The sequence below is a fragment of the Scyliorhinus torazame genome, chromosome 30, assembly GCF_047496885.1.
Source record: "Scyliorhinus torazame isolate Kashiwa2021f chromosome 30, sScyTor2.1, whole genome shotgun sequence".
Classification (NCBI taxonomy): domain Eukaryota; kingdom Metazoa; phylum Chordata; class Chondrichthyes; order Carcharhiniformes; family Scyliorhinidae; genus Scyliorhinus; species Scyliorhinus torazame.
Window position 1 is genome coordinate 16,357,040 of NC_092736.1, and position 17,660 is coordinate 16,374,699.

The 17,660-nt window shown below is 49.9% G+C and overlaps 1 protein-coding gene across 11 annotated transcripts in view; it reads left to right on the plus strand.

The window, feature by feature from the left end:
• LOC140404397 (CUGBP Elav-like family member 4) overlaps positions 1–17,660 on the plus strand; it is a 977,034-nt gene that overhangs the window by 876,792 nt on the left and 82,582 nt on the right. For 8 of the 11 annotated variants that reach the window (XR_011938498.1, XM_072492868.1, XM_072492862.1 and 5 more), the window contains 3 exons: positions 1,385–1,513; positions 7,783–7,862; positions 16,840–16,983. Coding sequence is in view for 10 of the 11 variants with exons in the window: in XM_072492868.1 (XP_072348969.1) it covers positions 1,385–1,513; positions 7,783–7,862; positions 16,840–16,983 (353 nt within the window). In the remaining variant the exon portion in view is untranslated. The remainder of the gene's footprint in view (positions 1–1,384; positions 1,514–7,782; positions 7,863–16,839; positions 16,984–17,660) is intronic. The other 3 variants (XM_072492861.1, XM_072492865.1, XM_072492867.1) reach the window with 1 other exon arrangement.

Here is a 17,660-nt window from a genome sequence, read left to right on the forward strand (position 1 = left end):
TCCACCCTCGGCAAAGTTGGCTTCCGTTTCCGAGGTCATTAGCGCCGGAATTCTCCTGGCTCTCAAACCTCGCTTTCCCCCTTTACCATGGTCCTTAAATCCCCACCTCTTCGGCAAGGTTTTGGCCACTGGTTCTGATATCTCCTTATGTGACGCAGTGTTTGTTAAAGCTCCTGCGAAGCGTCTCGGGATGTTTTTCTGCGTTAAAGGCACCATATAAATGCAATCTGCTGTTGTTTTATGACTGCTCGGGATTCCCTGGTCCAGTGAACATTTTGTAGGTGTTGCAAAAGGAGGCGGACGTCAGAGTGAGATACTTTCGCAAATTGCAAGTAGTTGGTGCTTACTTACTCCGGCAATAGCGAGCACAGGATCCCAACAATCTTACGCTAGAATCATAGAATCCCCACAGTGCAGAAGGAGGCCATTCGACCCATCACCAACCCTCTGAAAAGGAAGCCTACCTAGGCCCACGCTCCCTCCCTATCCCCATATCCCCTCCTAACCTGCACATCCTTGGACACTAAGGGCCAAAATTAGCGTGGCCAATCCACCAAACCTGTGCATCTTTGGACTGTGGGAGGAAACCGGAGCACCCGGAGGAAACCCAGGCAGACACGGGGAGAAGGTGCAGACTCCACGCAGACAGTCACCCGAGGCCGGATTGGAACCCGGGTCCCTGCCGCTGTGAGGCAGCGGTGCTAACCACTGCGCCGCCGTGCCATCCCCCGGGAAACGACGGGTAAAATAATAACTGTGTCGGGGAAATCATTTCAAGTAGTTGCTTTAATGGTGTACGCAGAGCACGTAATAGATTCCTGCTCCCCCCCCAACCCGCAACCCCCGCATCCTTGATTCGACAAAATAGGAAATGAAACACCGCAATGGCGCATGCGGGTCACAGGAATGGCCCGCCCCGCAGCATTTCAGCTGCGAGACAGCTGCTTCTGGCAAGATGCAGCGCGCGGACTGCGAACCTGCAGCGGGAGGAACTTCTGTCAGGCATTCCGCCAAGGAGTTCAGTGAAGGTGCAGGCAGGGAGCAGAGACCACTGCTCTCTGTGGAGTCCCCGAATCGTACTGACGGATAAACAAAGGAGAGAGGGACAGATGTTGGTTTTATTTGCTCTGTTCGTCGCCTGATTAAAAATAATTCTTGACCCCCACAACGCTGGTGTTAGTTGGTAAATTGGCCATGCTTCAGCCGTTTTACAAGTTTCCCCTCGTGACTTGCCACAGCAGCGGCTGCCAATCTGCCGTGCTCCCTCCCCCACCTCCCACCCCGCCATTTCTTACTTGATGATAAGCGATGTGCTGACGATATTTGGACACGTGCAATGGCCGTTGGCTCCTTCGAGGATTAAGATGCCTTTTCTTTGTTTCAGAAGATAGAAAGCTCTTTGTGGGCATGCTGGGTAAACAGCAAACAGAGGACGACGTCAGGAGACTATTTGAATCCTTCGGCTCGATTGAAGAGTGCACCATTCTTCGAGGCCCAGATGGGACCAGCAAAGGTTAGTCATCCCCTTCTGCGTCAATCCAGTACTTTCCTGAAACTGGTGAACTCCACCTGCTGGCCAACTTGGGCTTGTACACCAGCCACCTGCGGTGTCGATGAAGTTAGTGAGTCAACAGCTATGAGATGGCGTTAGGTAGCTTCAAGTGATGGACGACCGACAGGATTGTCATTGGCTTACTGATTGGCGAACCGCTTCAGGAGTTAGCTAGTTTAGTTATCGAGTTAAGAATAGCTTTGAGTTAGGAGCGCAGTGGTTAGCACTGCTGCTTCACGATGCTGAGGTCCCAGGTTCGATCCCAGCCCCAGGTCACTCTCTGTGTGGAGTTTGCACATTCTCCCTGTGTCTGCATGAGTCTCACCCCCACAACCCAAAGATGTGCAGGGTAGCTGGATTGGCCATATCTTTTTATTAAAACAGTACAAAATATATACAAGGCCAAACGGTCCAAACACTAATTTTGTGTTGGAGAAACAGTGTACCCTCCCCTCTGTACCAATGTACGGGGAGGGGGGAATGGATACTCTGATTATTAAACCAGTTCACAACACAGTTGTACAAAAATCAAATGGTACAAGCAGTAAACTATGCACTGGAAAGACCAGATACCCTCGCCTCTGTATCAACAGAAGGGAAAGGAAGGGGGTGGGGTGGGGAGAGAGGGGAAAGGAGGGTGGTGGGAGGGAGGGAGTCGGGGTGTTGGTGGAGGGGGGAAGCCCAATAGGGCACTGCCTGAATTATCTACGGAGGCAAAAAAACAAAAGAACCTTCAATTATGATGTGCCGGATTCCGGTTGTCCCCCAGAGGGGGTGAGGGGGCGACACAGTGTCAGGCACGAGTGAGCCCTGCACCCCGCTACAGAGAGCCTCATGTGCACCCTCCGCTCCCGACACTGGGCGGCTGACAGCCTTCGGACAGTCGCCCTCCGGGCCCGGATCCTCCACCACACTGAGCGCAGCGGGCGACACGGGCCCACCAACCAACCCAGGACCTGCCTTGATCCCACCACCGGGATCATCGACAGACGGGATCTCCTCAGGCTCCTCCCGAGGTCCCGGGCCAGCGGGAGGCGGTGGTGCAGATGCCTGCTCCACCCCCGCCACCTGGTAACTGGAAGTCCCCGAAAATAACTCCAGAACAGGTCTGGGATGGTGGCAGAGGTGCCCAAAGACAATGGTTGGGAGAGAGAGTCTTCCAAACTATATCCTGCTCAGAACCTAAGAAGTAGGGGGTTACCGCTGTTCCCCGCCCCTGAGAAATGGACCAAGTCCGGGATGCTAAACTGTACTGGGTGGAACGGGCCCCCCAAGGTCCCGTCCAACTCCGAAGCACCCTGCTCGGTGGGCAGGTGCTGGGATTTCCTCACTATCCCTCTGCCTCTTTTCTTTCGGGGACTGGGTGTGAATGAACCTGGAGTGACACCGTTTGCGGGGTGATACGACCATCAATTCACTCGAAGACACGTGGAGAAGTAAACCGTGGTTTTAATCAGCTTAGAACTGAGCCTGCCTGTGACCGGTACAACACTGAAGGCGGCCCCGCATGTCGGCAGCTCTTATACTTCCTGTAAAGGGGGTGGAGCCATGGGCGGAGCCCGTACATGCCCAACATATCCCCTGTGGGTGAAGCCACACAATGGCCCATAGGTAGAGCCCACAGGGTTAATAACATAACACAGTGCACCGGTGAATTATCAGTAATTATACATTCACCACACGGGGGAGAGGGTCACACACCGGGGAGACCTCGATCTCTGGAGGACCCTCCAGGCTGACTCCTTGTCCCTCATTGCTTCTCTCCAGAATTTGTGGCTGGGACTGAGCACCCTCTGGTTCGAGGTCGCGCACCTCACTACCGCCACCTACAGGGACCTGCGCAGAAGTGTCGCTGGGCCCGGCGTCCGATGGCGAAATGTCACCGGGCTTCGGGTGTTGCTGGGTGATGGTGGGGTGAGGTGGAACGGCTGCACCCGAGTCAGTAGCCAGCGGCACTGGGTCAGTCAGGGTCAGAGGGTCAGAAGGACCCGAACCTGACCACTGGCGAATCGCCCTGTTGGTCTTCCTCTCAGCCTTTCGGCCAGGCGGGTGGCCCCTCAGCTCCATGCCAGCATCCGAGGTGTAGTTGGCGTCAGCATGGCTCCCCCCAATGGAAGGTTAGTTGCAAGGCCAGTCGAAGTAGAGGGGGCGGCGGCACCATCAGCGGCAGTCTTAGAGGAGAGGCAATTTTTTCTAATATGCCCCACCTTCTTGCAGGCGTGGCACCCCATGCCACCCGCGGACCAGAACACGGTTTTGTCTCCAAAAGAGATCTCAAAAGCCCCTTCCAGGACTCCTCCCTGGCCAAACAAACAAAGACCTGGCACTGGAAGGAGGAAATATGGCTGAGGGTGGGGTCTTTGAGGCCGAGCGGGAGCGGTATCACCCCTGACCGTGCCTCCCCAAGTTGATGGATTGCCACTAAATTGGAAAAAGCAGAATAACTTTGGGTTAGCACACTCATTTAAACTGGGAAGTCATCGATTAAATGCTTGGGCATTGGGCGTCTTGAAAAATATTAAGGTAGATAAGTCCCCAGGGCCTGGTGGGATCTACCCCAGAATACCGAAGGATGCTAGAGAGGAAATTGCTGAGGGCTTGACAGAAATCTTTGGATCCTCACTGTCTTCAGGTGATGTCCCGGAGGACTGGAGAATAGCCAATGCTGTTCCTCTGTTTAAGAAGGGTAGCAAGGATAATCCAGGGAACTACAGGCCGATGAGCCTTACATCAGTGGTAGTGAAATTACTGGAGAGAATTCTTCGAGACAGGATCTACTCCCATTTGGAAGCAAATGGACGTATTAGTGAGAGGCAGCATGGTTTTGTGAAGGGGAGGTCGTGTCTCACTAACTTCATAGAGTTTTTCGAAGAGGTCACAAAGATGCTTGATGCAGGTAGGGCAGTGGATGTTGTCTATATGGACTTCAGTAAGACCTTTGACAAGGTCACTCATGGTAGACTAGTACAAAAGGTGAAGTCACACGGGATCAGGGGTGAGCTGGCAAGGTGGATACAGAACTGGCTAGGTCATAGAAGGCAGAGAGTAGCAATGGAAGGATGCTTTTCTAATTGGAGGGCTGTGACCAGTGGTGTTCCGCAGGGATCAGTGCTGGGACCTTTGCTGTTTATAGTATATATAAATGATTTGGAGGAAAATGTAACTGGTCTGATTAGTAAGTTTGCAGACGACACAAAGGTTGGTGGAATTGCGGATAGCGATGAGGACTGTCTGAGGATACAGCAGGATTTAGATTATTTGGAGACTTGGGCGGAGAGATGGCAGATGGAGTTTAATCCGGACAAATGTGAGGTAATGCATTTTGGAAGGTCTAATGCAGGTTGGGAATATACAGTGAATGGTAGAACCCTCAAATGTATTGAAAGTCAGAGAGATCTAGGTGTACAGGTCCACAGGTCACTGAAGGGGGCAACACAGGTGGAGAAGATAGTCAAGAAGGCATACGCATGCTTGCCTTCATTGGCCGGGGCATTGAGTATAAGAATTGGCAAGTCATGTTGCAGCTGTATAGAACCTTAGTTAGGCCACACTTGGAGTATAGTGTTCAATTCTGGTCACCACACTACCAGAAGGATGTGGAGGCTTTAGAGAGGGTGCAGAAGAGATTTACCAGAATGTTGCCTGGTATGGAGGGCATTAGCTATGAGGAGCAGTTGAATAAATTTGGTTTGTTCTCACTGGAACGACGGAGGTTGAGGGGCGACCTGATAGAGGTCTACAAAATTATGAGGGGCATAGACAAAGTGGATAGTCAGAGGCTTTTCCCCAGGGTAGAGGGGTCAATTACTAGGGGGCATAGGTTTAAGGTGCGAGGGGCAAGGTTTAGAGTCGATGTACGAGGCAAGTTTTTTACTCAGAGGGTAGTGGGTGCCTGGAACTCGCTACCGGAGGAGGTGGTGGAAGCAGGGACGATATTGACATTTAAGGGGCACCTTGAACAATACATGAATAGGATGGGAATAGAGGGATACGGACCCAGGAAGTGTAGAAGATTGTAGTTTAGTCGGGCAGCATGGTCGGCACGGGCTTGGAGGGCCGAAGGGCCTGTTCCTGTGCTGTACATTTCTTTGTTCTTTGTTCTTATTGCATTATTATCCACTACCCCATAGAACCGCTACCGTGCAGAAGGAGACCAATCAGCACCAACCCTCCGAAAAAACACTCTACTAGGTCCACTCCCCCGCCCTATCCCCGTAAACCCGCGCATCGATCAAAGCCAGTAGTGCTAACCACTGTGCCACGGTGCAGCGAGATAGTTGACTTTTCTTTTATTCATTCATGTGATGTCAGCATCACCGCTTAGGCCAGCATTTCTTGCCCATCCCTAATTGCCCTTAAGAAGCTAGTGGTGAGCCGCCTTCTTGAACCGCTGCCCTGCATCAGGTGTAGGTACACCTACAGTGCTGTTAGGGAGAGTGGGGTTCCATGATTTTGACCCAGCGACAGTGAAGGAACGGCGATATTGTTCCAAGTCAGAATAGTGCGTGGATTGGAGGGGAACTTGGCGGCGGTGTCCCCATGCACCTGCTACCCTTGTTCTCCACGGTGGTCGAGGTTGCGGATTGGAAGGTGCTGTCGAGGAAGCCTTCATGAGTTGCTGCATTTCACTCTACACACTACTGCCACTGGGCTCCAGTGGTGGAGGGAGGGAATGTTTATGTTGGTGGATTGAGTGCTGACCAAATGCCAGCCTTTTGAGTGTTGTTGGAACTGATTTGCCAAGTGATAATATGTACCATACTCTTCAGATCCCACCGGGTCTGCGGCGTTGGTTCCAAGTCTTTTTTAAAAATAAATTTGAGTACCCAATTCTTTTTTTTTTTTCAATTAAGGGGCAATTGAGCGTGGCCCATTCTTTTTTAATCTTTACCTTTATTATTGTCACAGGTAGGCTTAACACTGCAGTGAAGTTACTGTGAAAATCCCCTAGTCGCCACACTGTTCGGGTACACCGAGGGAGAATTCAGAAAGTCCACCTCACCTAACAGCACACCTTTCGGGACTTGTGGGAGGGAACGGAGGAAAGCCACGCAGACACGGGGAGAACGTGCAGACTCCGCACAGACAGTGACCCAAGCCGGGAATCGAACCCGGGACCCCGGGCGCTGTGAAGCAACAGTGCTAACCACTGTGCTACCGTGCCGCCCACATCCTTTCGGGTTGTGGGAGCGAGACCCACGCAGACACGGGGAGAATGTGCAAACTCCACGCGGCGGAGGGTGACCCGGGGCCAGGATCAAACCCGGGTCCTCGGTGGCGTGAGGCAGCAGTGCTAACCGCCGTGCCACCTTGCCACCCATCTTCTGGTTCCAAGTTTGTCCGACTTTTGTATCAATGTCTATTACCCTGTCCATGGGCTCGCCGCCCCTCAGCAAGGGAGCTCCAACTCAACGAGGCTCACGGGGAGAGTGGGTGCTCTAACCCCATAGGCCTCGTGTGGGTTATAACAGGAGATGAGTTACTCACTCCAGATTGCCGAGCCTCCGACCTGCTCTTTTACCAGAATGTTTATATGGCTGGTCCAGTTGGGTTTCGGATCAACGGTAACTCCAAGAGCATGAGAATGAGGTGGGGGGGGGGGGGGGCGGGGTTTCCATTGCCATCGAATGACACGGGGAGGTGACTATTGCCCGACACTTGTCCAGTAAGATGACAGCCTAGTCTGCTCTCAGGTGATTAAACTGATGTGGCCATTAACCAATACGACCATGTTCGCTGTGCTCTCTTCAATAAAAAAACAGAAGGCTGTAGGATGTTGTGGAGAAAATGTTTCTACCTGTAGGGGCATCCTAAATCAGAGGTTAGAAATATACTAAGAAAACCAATAGAGTGTTTAGGACAAGAAGAGGCATTGTATCACCCTGTCAGCAGTGTAAAGATTGTGGAACTTGCTGCCACATTGGGTGATTGAGGCGAGCCACACAGATGCACATGAAGGAGAACAAAGGGGAGAATTATGCTGCCAGGATTAGATGAAGAGGGGTTAACAGGAGAAGGCTGTGGAGGATAAATACTGGGAGTAGGGCAGTTGGGTCGAGGCCCTTGCTCCTGTGCTGTAGACGTATCGTAATTCAACGTAATGTTCCTGCCGTGTTGGAATAATGGCTTTGCACCTTTGTTGAACATCAAGAGAGTTGGGCGCCATGAGCAATGATCAGGCAATAAGATAATTCTCTCTGCTTTCTTGTCTCTCTCTTCTCTTCTCCCAGGCTGTGCGTTTGTAAAATATTCCTCTCACGCAGAAGCTCAAGCAGCCATTAACAGCCTGCATGGAAGCCAGACTATGCCAGTAAGTCAGACAGGAAGAAAGAAGCTCATGAATAATTTGTGCCACAATGTGTGAAGATGTTATTTACTTACCTTGCATTGTCGCTGATTTTCTAAAAGACTCCGTAGCATAGTTGCCTCTACTTTATCTCACGAAAATCACACAATATATATATATACATATATGTATAATTAACTGCAAAGGCTCGCCCTCGTATAATGCAGAGCCATCTTTAGTTTTCAATGCAACTTACTGCTGGGCTGAAGATTATAGTCTTTAACCTCCTCCCCCTCCTCTACGTATGAGGCAACCCTTTCAATGACGTAAAACCAGAGGGCTCAACGTACAGTCTCCTCTTCTCATGGTGCCATTTAGGGGCTGGTTTAGCACAGTCGGCTAACCAGCTGGCTTGTAATGCAGGACACGGGTTCAATTCCCGTACCAGCCTCCCCGAACAGGCGCCGGAATGTGGTGACTAGGGGCTTTTCACTGTAACTTCATTGAAGCCTACTTGTGACAATAAGCGATTATTATTATTATTATTTCTCCTCAGTGAAGGTGAGCACTGACTGACTACACAGTATCATCTACGTGGTCACCCTTACATAGAAGCATAGTATCATCGCAGTAAAGGTGGAGGTGATTCAGTCCTTTCAATCCGTGCCGGATTCCCTGTGCAAGAGCAGATCAGATAGCCCCCTCCCCCCCCCCCCCACCCTTCCTCAGCCTTTTCAATGTAGCACTGCAGGTTTTCTTTTACTGCTAGTCCAATTTTCTTCTTGAAAGGCACAATTGAATCTACCTCCCCCACACTCTGGGGCAGGACATTCCCGATCCAGCCAGTGGCTTTTCCTCAAGTCGGTGTTGACTCTTTTGCGAGTCGCCTTACGTCGGAGAACTCTGTGAGCCCGAGTTCCAAGATTCAGCTGCACAAACATGACCATTCAATGAAGGCCGAACAGTTAGAGCAAAGCTGAGGGAGCTACATAAGAACATCAACACGAGTGGTAGGCAATCCAGCCTCCCCCCCCGCCCCGCCATTCAGTACGATCATGACTGATCCCATCTCGGCCTCATCCCCACCTTCCTGCCCGCTCACCATCACCCTTCATCCCCCAGCTAATTATATCCATCTCCTCCTCAAATTTGTTTAGTGTTCCAGCACCCACTGTACTCCGGGACAGAGAATTCCACAGATTCACGACCCTTTGAGCGAAGTAATCCCTCCTCATTTCTGTTTTAAATCTGCTACCCTTTAGCCTAAATCTGTGGCTTCTCGTTCTGGAATGTCCAACAGGGGGAAACATTCGCTCTACATCTACCCTGTCAATCCCCTTTAGCATCTTATCTACCTCAACTAGATTTCCTCTCATTCTTCTAAACTCCAACAAGTATAGGCTTAAACGGCTCATTCTCCATTCGTAAGACAAGTCCTTCATTCCAATCTCGTGAACCTTCTCCGATACGCCTCTAATAATAATCTTTTATTGTCAGAAGTATGAAGTTACTGTGAAAAGCCCCTTGTCGCCACATTCCGGCGCCTGTTCGGGGAGGCCGGTACAGGAATTGAACCCGCGCTGCTGGCCTTGTCCTGCATTACAAACCAGCTGTCTAGCCCACTGAGCTAAACTGGCCCAGTTACGTCCTTAGTCGAGTAAGGGGACTAAAACTGCGGGCAGCGCTCCAGATGTTATTATCAGAGGCTTGAAGCTATTGGATATCAACCCAAGGCCCCAACTACCTGTGCAGGCGGAGGTCAAAGATACACAGCTACTTTTCAGAGTAGAGCTGAGGAGGCCTCCTGTTCTCACCCCTCAGCCAGTATCACAAAAACAGATCGATTGGATACTTTCTAATGACTGTCTGTGTGAGCTTGCTGTGTACCAATTGGCTGCTGTGTTTCCCAAGTAACACTTCAAAAGCAATTAATTGGCGGCGATGGGCTTTGGGTGACCCATGAAAAGTACGGACCGGATGCAGGTTTCTTTCATGGCATGTTTTTATACCCTGATGTACACACAACAGGTAGGCTGTTCTGTGATCTTTCTGCCAGGGCTTTTGTATGATGACCAGGTTAATATAGCTGTCTGTTTTACCCCCATCCTCTCGTAATTTTAATTCCAATTTTAGCACCTGAAGGGCACCAGCCAACTCAACTCAAGACCACAAAAAATAATAATAATAAATCGCTTACTGTCACAAGTAGGCTTCAATGAAGTTACTGTGAAAAGCCCCGAGTCGCCACATTCTGGCGCCTGTTCGGGGAGGCCGATACAGGAATTGAACCGTGCTGCTGGCATTGTTCTGCATTACAAGTCAGCTGTTTAGCCCACGGTGCTAAACCAGCCCCTGATTTTCTGATCTGCATGGGTCCATTCCATTGCCAGGCAGAACTTCAGGAACGGCAATTATCACAAGCCGAAATGGGGTGCGTTGCAAGCTGCCCATATCTCAACTCTTCAATCTCACACCTCAGCATCTTTTACATTCACTTCAGAAGGCAGCTGGAGCCTCGGTTTTAGATTTCATCTGAAAGAAAGTATACTCAACAGTGTATTCCCCCTCCGCGGCGGTGTTGTAGTGCCAGCCTGAATTCTGTACTCAGGTCTCTGGGGTGGATGTCTAACCCTCAACCTTCTGACCCAGGTGGGAGAATGCCGTCGGTGGCGCCAATGTTCACCATGTCCCATGGCGGACACGAAGCACAGAGACAGAATCTGCCAATGCACAACCATCGGCCTACCAACACGGTTTCTAGAAAATATTGAAACACTGGGGTGGGGGGGGAGGGGGGGGGGGGTGGATTTTCTCCTCCAGTTTTCTAGGAAGAGGGGGGGGGGGCGAGAACGATGGAGGAAGGGGTAAATCGAGCAGGATTCCCAAAATGACTTTTACATCAGTGGGATTTCCCCGATCAATTGTCCCCGCTCCCCACCAATGAAGTCGGGATTCCCATTTTCATCGACTTGAATGGATTTATCACGCCTTTACGCCAGGCATTCCCCCCCCCCGTAAATTGACCATTGACAGCACCATGCGGGCACACCAACGGGAATGCCCAAGAAGTGCCGGTGGTGAGGGGGTGCGAACGAATTCCACGGTGGGTGTGGGTGCAGACTTCTGTGAAGGAAGTGCAGGGGGCGGTAGGGGGTTGTGGAGTCCCTTAGGGGCTGTTTAGCACAGGGCTAAATCGCTGGCTTTGAGAGCAGACCAAGGCAGGCCAGCAGCACAGTTCAAATCCTGTAACAGCCTCCCCGAACAGGCGCCGGAATGTGGCGACTAGGGGCTTTTCACAGTAACTTCATTTGAAGCCTACTTGTGACAATAAGCGATTTTCATTTTTCATTTTCATTGGGGTGGGAGAGAGAGTGAGAGAGTTCCGTGTTGAGGTGAACTTGGTGAGATGTCACTGTTTAACGTTGGATGATGCTGTGCAGAAGGAGGCCATTCTTCCCATCCTGCCTGTGGTGCTCCTTTGAAAGAGCTGTCCAATTATTATTATTCCTGCTCTCCAGCTCTTGTTATATTACACTTTGTGGTAATATCTCGTTATTCTTTGCTTTGTGATCCAGAATGGTCTGACAAGTTGATGATAAAGAAACCACCAATCTTTAGATTGAAGCAAAACTAATTTATTGAATAACGATTAATTAAATAAAGTTTGCGCACACTACAGAGCTATAACTACTAATAAAATAAGACTGAGTCTGTTAAATGGTAATCTATAATCTAGTATTAACCAATGATGACCTCGTGCTACTTCTCTCTAATCTAAACTACTCCGCGTGCAATACTTCTCCCGGCTAACACTACACTAAACACCCAGCATTCCCTGAGGTCTGATATCTATACTGGGAACTGCTGGTGCCCTCTACTGTTTGGTTACACTGAGATGTAACAATTAACCCTTCACTGGCGTACCTATATACATATCATTACAGCTCTTTCTGCTCTGCAATTTTTAAAGTTATTCCACACATAAACCCCCACCCACAAGGGGATTGTGACATGTTCTGCAGTGGCGGAGGGCGGTACGTCAGTGGCCACCAGCGGGATCTTCCAGCTGGAAAACCCCTCCCACAATTAATTCAGGTTGATTCTTGAATCTGCTTCCACCGCCCTTTCAGGCACTGAAGATCCTAAGACCCTCCTGGGCAAACACCGCTCCTCTTCGGGGAATGATGCATATGAGTGAATAAATATAGCCCACGCCGCTAAATACATTGCTCTGCTCCGATTGACTGACCTGAAAGTTTCAGCATAGATTCGGCAGGACACGGGACGCACTTGTTGTTGAAATGCTGGTGTCATTGGACTAAGAGAACATTTGGCAGAAAGTGTCATGCGCCAAATGGTTTGGAAGATAACAATGTGCTCCCTGCATGAAAATCTCTTGGTGGCCTATCTTTAAATTAGTAGCTTTCTTCCCGTGGGCTGGAAGATGGCCTCTTCACTTTACGTCCTGCCGTCCATATGCAACAGGATGCAGCGGACTCGATAGAAGCTTGGGTCTGTTCTGGGTGTTGGGGGAAGAGATTTTTTTCCCAGCAGTGCGATTTGGTCTGGTCTCTTTACTTGGGATATTAACAGTTAAGCAGAGAAAAGGGTATATCGTAGACCGACAATGCAGAAGGAGGCCACTCGGCCCATCGAGTCTGCACCGACCCTCTGAAAGAGCTCCCCACGCAGGCCCAGTCCCCCGCTCCAATCCCCCGAACCCCACCTAGCCTTTGGACATTAAAGGGCAATGGAGCACGGCCAGTCTGCCTAACCTGCACATCTTTGGCCTGTGGGAGGAAACCGGGGCACCCGGAGGAAACCCACGCAGACACGGGGGAGAACGTGCAGGGCCCCACATGGACAGTCAGCGAGTCATGCAGCACAGAAAAGGCCCTTCAGCTCATCGAGTCTGCGCCGGTCAAAAACAACCACCTGACCACAGTCACCCAAAGTCATGATCGAATCTGGGTCCCTGGCACTGTGAGGCAGGAGTGCCAATCTCTGTGTCCCCTGTGCCAGCCTCCTTTAATCGATGCCATCTTCAATGAGATACCTTGGGACAAAAAAAGACTTGTGTTCATATTGCATCTCCCACGACCTCCAAAGTACTTTACAGCCAATGAAGTAGTTTTGAAGAATGCTCATTGTTTCAATGTGGAACCTAAACCTATTCCACCTCAAGGTGGAACTTTGCAGTTTCCCAAAGGTGAAGTTGAAGACGGAGTTGTTCATAAAATGCAATATATACCTGCGACCCAGCTACCCACCCCGAACTGTCTCCCATTTTATGGGGGAGGGCTCTAGAGATGTTGGGTGCCCCTATTACAGCCCTTAAATGGTCAATAAGCGGTCACTCAGGTGCCTCATTCCATCCCCAGCGCCATTTACTGACATCAGGAGAAGCTTACACCAGGCACGTAACCTGGCAAAGTTTACTGGGTGAGCTGCAGTCAGGCAAGTAGGGGAAACATCCTTTGGAGATCCCCAATGTCCCTTCTGCCCCCCCCACCTCCCAACCTTTAACCCCCCCCCCAGCCCCAGCCTCTCAAACACCCCTCTCTCTGCCAACTAGACCTTACTGATATCCATGATCTACCTTCTTCGAGGATTGCTTGTGGTCCCAGCAGCGACCACCGCTCAAACCTGGATTGTTGTAAATACTCATCTCGTTCACTAATGTCCTTTAGGGAAGGAAATCTGCCGTCCTTACCCGGTCTGGCCTACATGTGACTCCAGACCCACAGCAGTGTGGTTGACTCTTAACTGTCCTCTGAAATGGTCTAGCAAGCCACTTAGTTGGAGGGCAATTATGGATGGGAAATAAATCTGGCCCAGCCAGCGATTTCCCCCATCCCATTAACGAATAATAAAAAAGGAATCCGGGTTCTGTTGTGAAGATTCAGCAGGTCTCCCTCTGGAGCTAACATGGGAACTGAGGGTAAATGCCTTGCACCAGTTTAAACTGGTGTTATCTATCTCCTCTGATGAGCGAATCCAGAACCAAGGGCCATGACCTTAAAATTTGAGTATTGCTGAAAAATAGACATCCTATCAAAGCTTTGCGTCTTGCACTCATCAGGACGCCTACCCAAGATAAGCAAACAATCAAAAAGAAATAAGCCACTCCTCTACCCATCAGAGTCAACTCGCCAACCAATCAGCACTCTCTGCTCATGCGGTATAAATTGTTGTTGCCTTACTGTTGGCTTATCTTGCAAGCTTTGATTGTGTGTCTCTTTTTTTCAGCAACACTCAGGCTGTGCACGGCCAAACTACTATTTGGAGACCTTAAAATTCGAGCCAGGCCATTCGGGGGTAACATTAGGAAGCACTTCATCACACAAAGTTTGGTGAAAATCTGGGACTCGCAGCATAAAAAAGCTGCAGAGGCTGAGGGTCAACTGGAAATGTTAATCGGTGATGGATAAATTAATTCAGAAAATGCTGACCCACAGCAACAATCTAATTGAAAGGCAGCAGGGGCTAAATTATGGTCTACTGTTGTTTCTATGGGTTGCTGTGTGACTGATGAAGCTGAAGCCAGCTGAACGGGATGAAAAATGAATCCATTGCTCATAGCAGTTGTATGACGGCATTGAAATGAGATTTGGAGAGTTTACTGAGTAAGTAAAGTCGACATAGTCCCAGGTGACCATAGGTTGCTTTCCCCTTTGAGGGGGGAGAGCTGATTGGTGGTGATTTAACCTGAGGATCACCACACCTCAGGCGAGGGGCAAGGTTGAGAAGGCAGGGCCTTCACGAATAACCTCAGCCAGTACGGGAATCGAACCCACGCTTTTGGCCTCGCTCTCTATCACAAACCAGCTGTCCAGCCAACTAAGCTAAACCGGACCCCAGAGCCTGCTTAAAGAGATACTAATAATAATCTTTATTAGTGTCACAAGTAGGCTTACATTAACACTGTAATGAAGTTACTGTGAAAAGCCCCTAGTCGCCACACTGCTGCGCCTGTTCGGGTACACGGAGGGAGAATTCAGAATGTCCAATTCACCTAACAAGGTCTTTCGGGACTTGTGGGAGGAAACCGGAGCACCCGGAGGAAACCCACGCAGACACGGGGAGAACGTGCAGACTCCGCACAGACAGTGACCCAAGCCCGGAATCGAACCCAGGTCCCCGGTGCTGTGAAGCAACAGTGCTAACCACTGTGCTACCGTGCCGACCCCTACTGACATCATGGGCAAAACATTGCAAAACCTATTGGGCTGGAATCTTCCGGCCATTTGCTGACGGGGGAGCTCTCGGGTTTCCAGGCAGCATGGGAAGGCTTCAATGGGAAAACCCATTGACAAGTGGCGAGAGTAGCGAAGCCCTCTTTTAGCGAACGGCATACCACATTCTCCTCCTCGCTAACGGCAGTAGTGGGTCTGACTCGTAACGGAGAATCCCGCCCGGCCTTGATCTGATTGAATAAAAACTCAGAAAACCTTTGCAATAGTAATTTACCCTTGTCAATCCATCTCATGCCCATAAACAAGTGAGATCCACAGGCGTGGCTCAATGAGCAGCACTCTTGCCTTGATCTCAGTCAGAGAGTTATGGATTCAAGTCCCACTCCAGGGACTCCAATCCGGAATTGAGGGAGAACCGTGCTGCTGGAGGCTCCTTCAGGCGGGTGAGAAGTGAAACCCAGGCCCCGTCTTTCCTCGCAGTTGGAAGATCTCATGCTGTCTATTTCCAAAACGATTAAGGGAGTTCTCCACTGGGGTCCTGGTCAACAGATATCCCGCACCCAACAGCCGATTGCCTGCTCGTTGTCGAATTGCTCTTTGTGGGAACTTGCTGTGGGCAAATTGGTTGTCACGTTTCCGACATGGCGACACTTCAGAGAACACTCTATTGGCTGCAAAGTACTTTGGGACATCCCGAGAGCGTGAAAGGTAGGATATCAATGCAAGTCTATTTCTGCCATCTATTTTGGAGCTGTATCCTCCGTTACCCCATCCACGTGTTTCTTGGCACCATGCCGTTCGCTGACGCGGGATTCACTCTTGCCGCTTGTCAGTGGGATTTATCATTGAAGCCACCCCACCACTGGGAAACCCATGGACGGGCGTGCGCTGCCAGCAGGGATAGAGAATCCCAACGACCGGACAATTCCGGACTTGATTTATGCATAAAACTTGTAAGTATAAATATTAAAAATTAAAGGAGAGAAAATTGTGAAGTAAATGACTGTTGAACATGGTAGCTGAGTTTACTTCTGTGAAAACGAGAGGAGTGGTGTGTGAACCCACTATCCTACCCCGGAGATCTACCCCGCTATCAGTCCCAAAACACCTCCAGCAGTGCAGCACTTCCTCATTTCCGCACTGGAGTGTTTGGGCTAGAGTTTGCAGCCTGTTTGACGCAGGTTTTGTATGCTCCACCCCCTCCGAAATGGCATCATCGAGGAGCACAGAGAATCTGGCCCATTGTTTGTGATGGCGAGCTGCATGGCCGAGAGGCCAATATCATTGATGATGTTGTGTGAGTGTACGTCATAACCTTTTTCTAGTGTGTCTCTTTACACCAAGCTCCTTTCTGATCTTAATGGTTTCTCCCTATTGCCCACTGCCATTTCATTCTAGACACCTGAGATTCAATCAGTGCGCGTTTCATGGAATACCTGATTGACGTCAAAGAATTTTTTTAAACGGGCAACATGCTTAAAAAATCTGGCTGCAGAAATGGACAGGTGGTGAAGCGATGTTAGAGAGGGTCACATTTCACTGTCATTAAGCAGTTGATCTTCAGTACTTAAGCCTCAATGTTCATTTTAACGGTGTGATATTCTGCAATTGATCCTCAAGTGATCCCACGTCAGTGCCAGTATATTGTTTTTGGTCAAACTGGAAAAGAAAATTGGAATCCGAAGTGTAAATTCACAGCATCGCGAACGCTGTGAAGTGGACACGGGTCCAACTGGCTAGCCAAGGTTTTCCTGTTATTCTGACCACCTCTCTTTCTCTCTCTCTCTCTCTCTCTGCTCTTCCAGGGGGCATCGTCCAGTCTGGTGGTGAAATTTGCCGACACGGATAAGGAACGCACTCTGCGGCGCATGCACCAGATGGCGGGGCAGCTCGGCATCTTTAATCCGATGGCAATCCAGTTTGGCGCATATGGAGCGTACACTCAAGCGGTGGGTAACCCAGCAACCTGCCGGCTGTAATACGCAAACGCCACAGTTCACTAAATAGGGCGCCGCTGAGGTGATGAGTTTATTTTGCTCCTTAAGCCAGAGACTTCACAGCCCTGAATCAATTACTCTCTCAGAACAGAAGGAGGATATTCAGCCCATCACTTCCATGCTATCCCTCTGAAAGGTTTATCCATTTCATATAAATTTCTTTATGGATTCAGCTTTACCTCGCCATGGAATTGTGTTCCTTCTGGTGCTCATTCTCTCAACAGCCCTCTGTATTTGAGGAATCCTTCTAACCACTCTCTTTGATCTTCTAGTGCTAAACTTTCAATGGACACCCTTCGGTTTGCCAGCTCTCAGACCAATGGGATCGTCGATACCTTGGCAAAAACCCTTCGTAATTCTGAACCTTTCTATCGAAAACCTCAGACCTTCTGTTTTACTTGTGAAAATAGCCCCAGTTTCTCCAGAGTGTTTCAGTAAAATGATTGATGAATTGTTGGGTGTGTTTTCAGCTTCCGACATCTGGGGTCGGATTTCCCATGATGGTGAGGTTTCTCTTTCCGCTATCCAAAATGTCAAAGACATTACTGCCCGTACTGCCTGCCCTGCGGTTGTTCAGCACTCTAATTAATGGGTGTTGATTGGCTGGAGGCGGGATGTCCGCTGCCTCA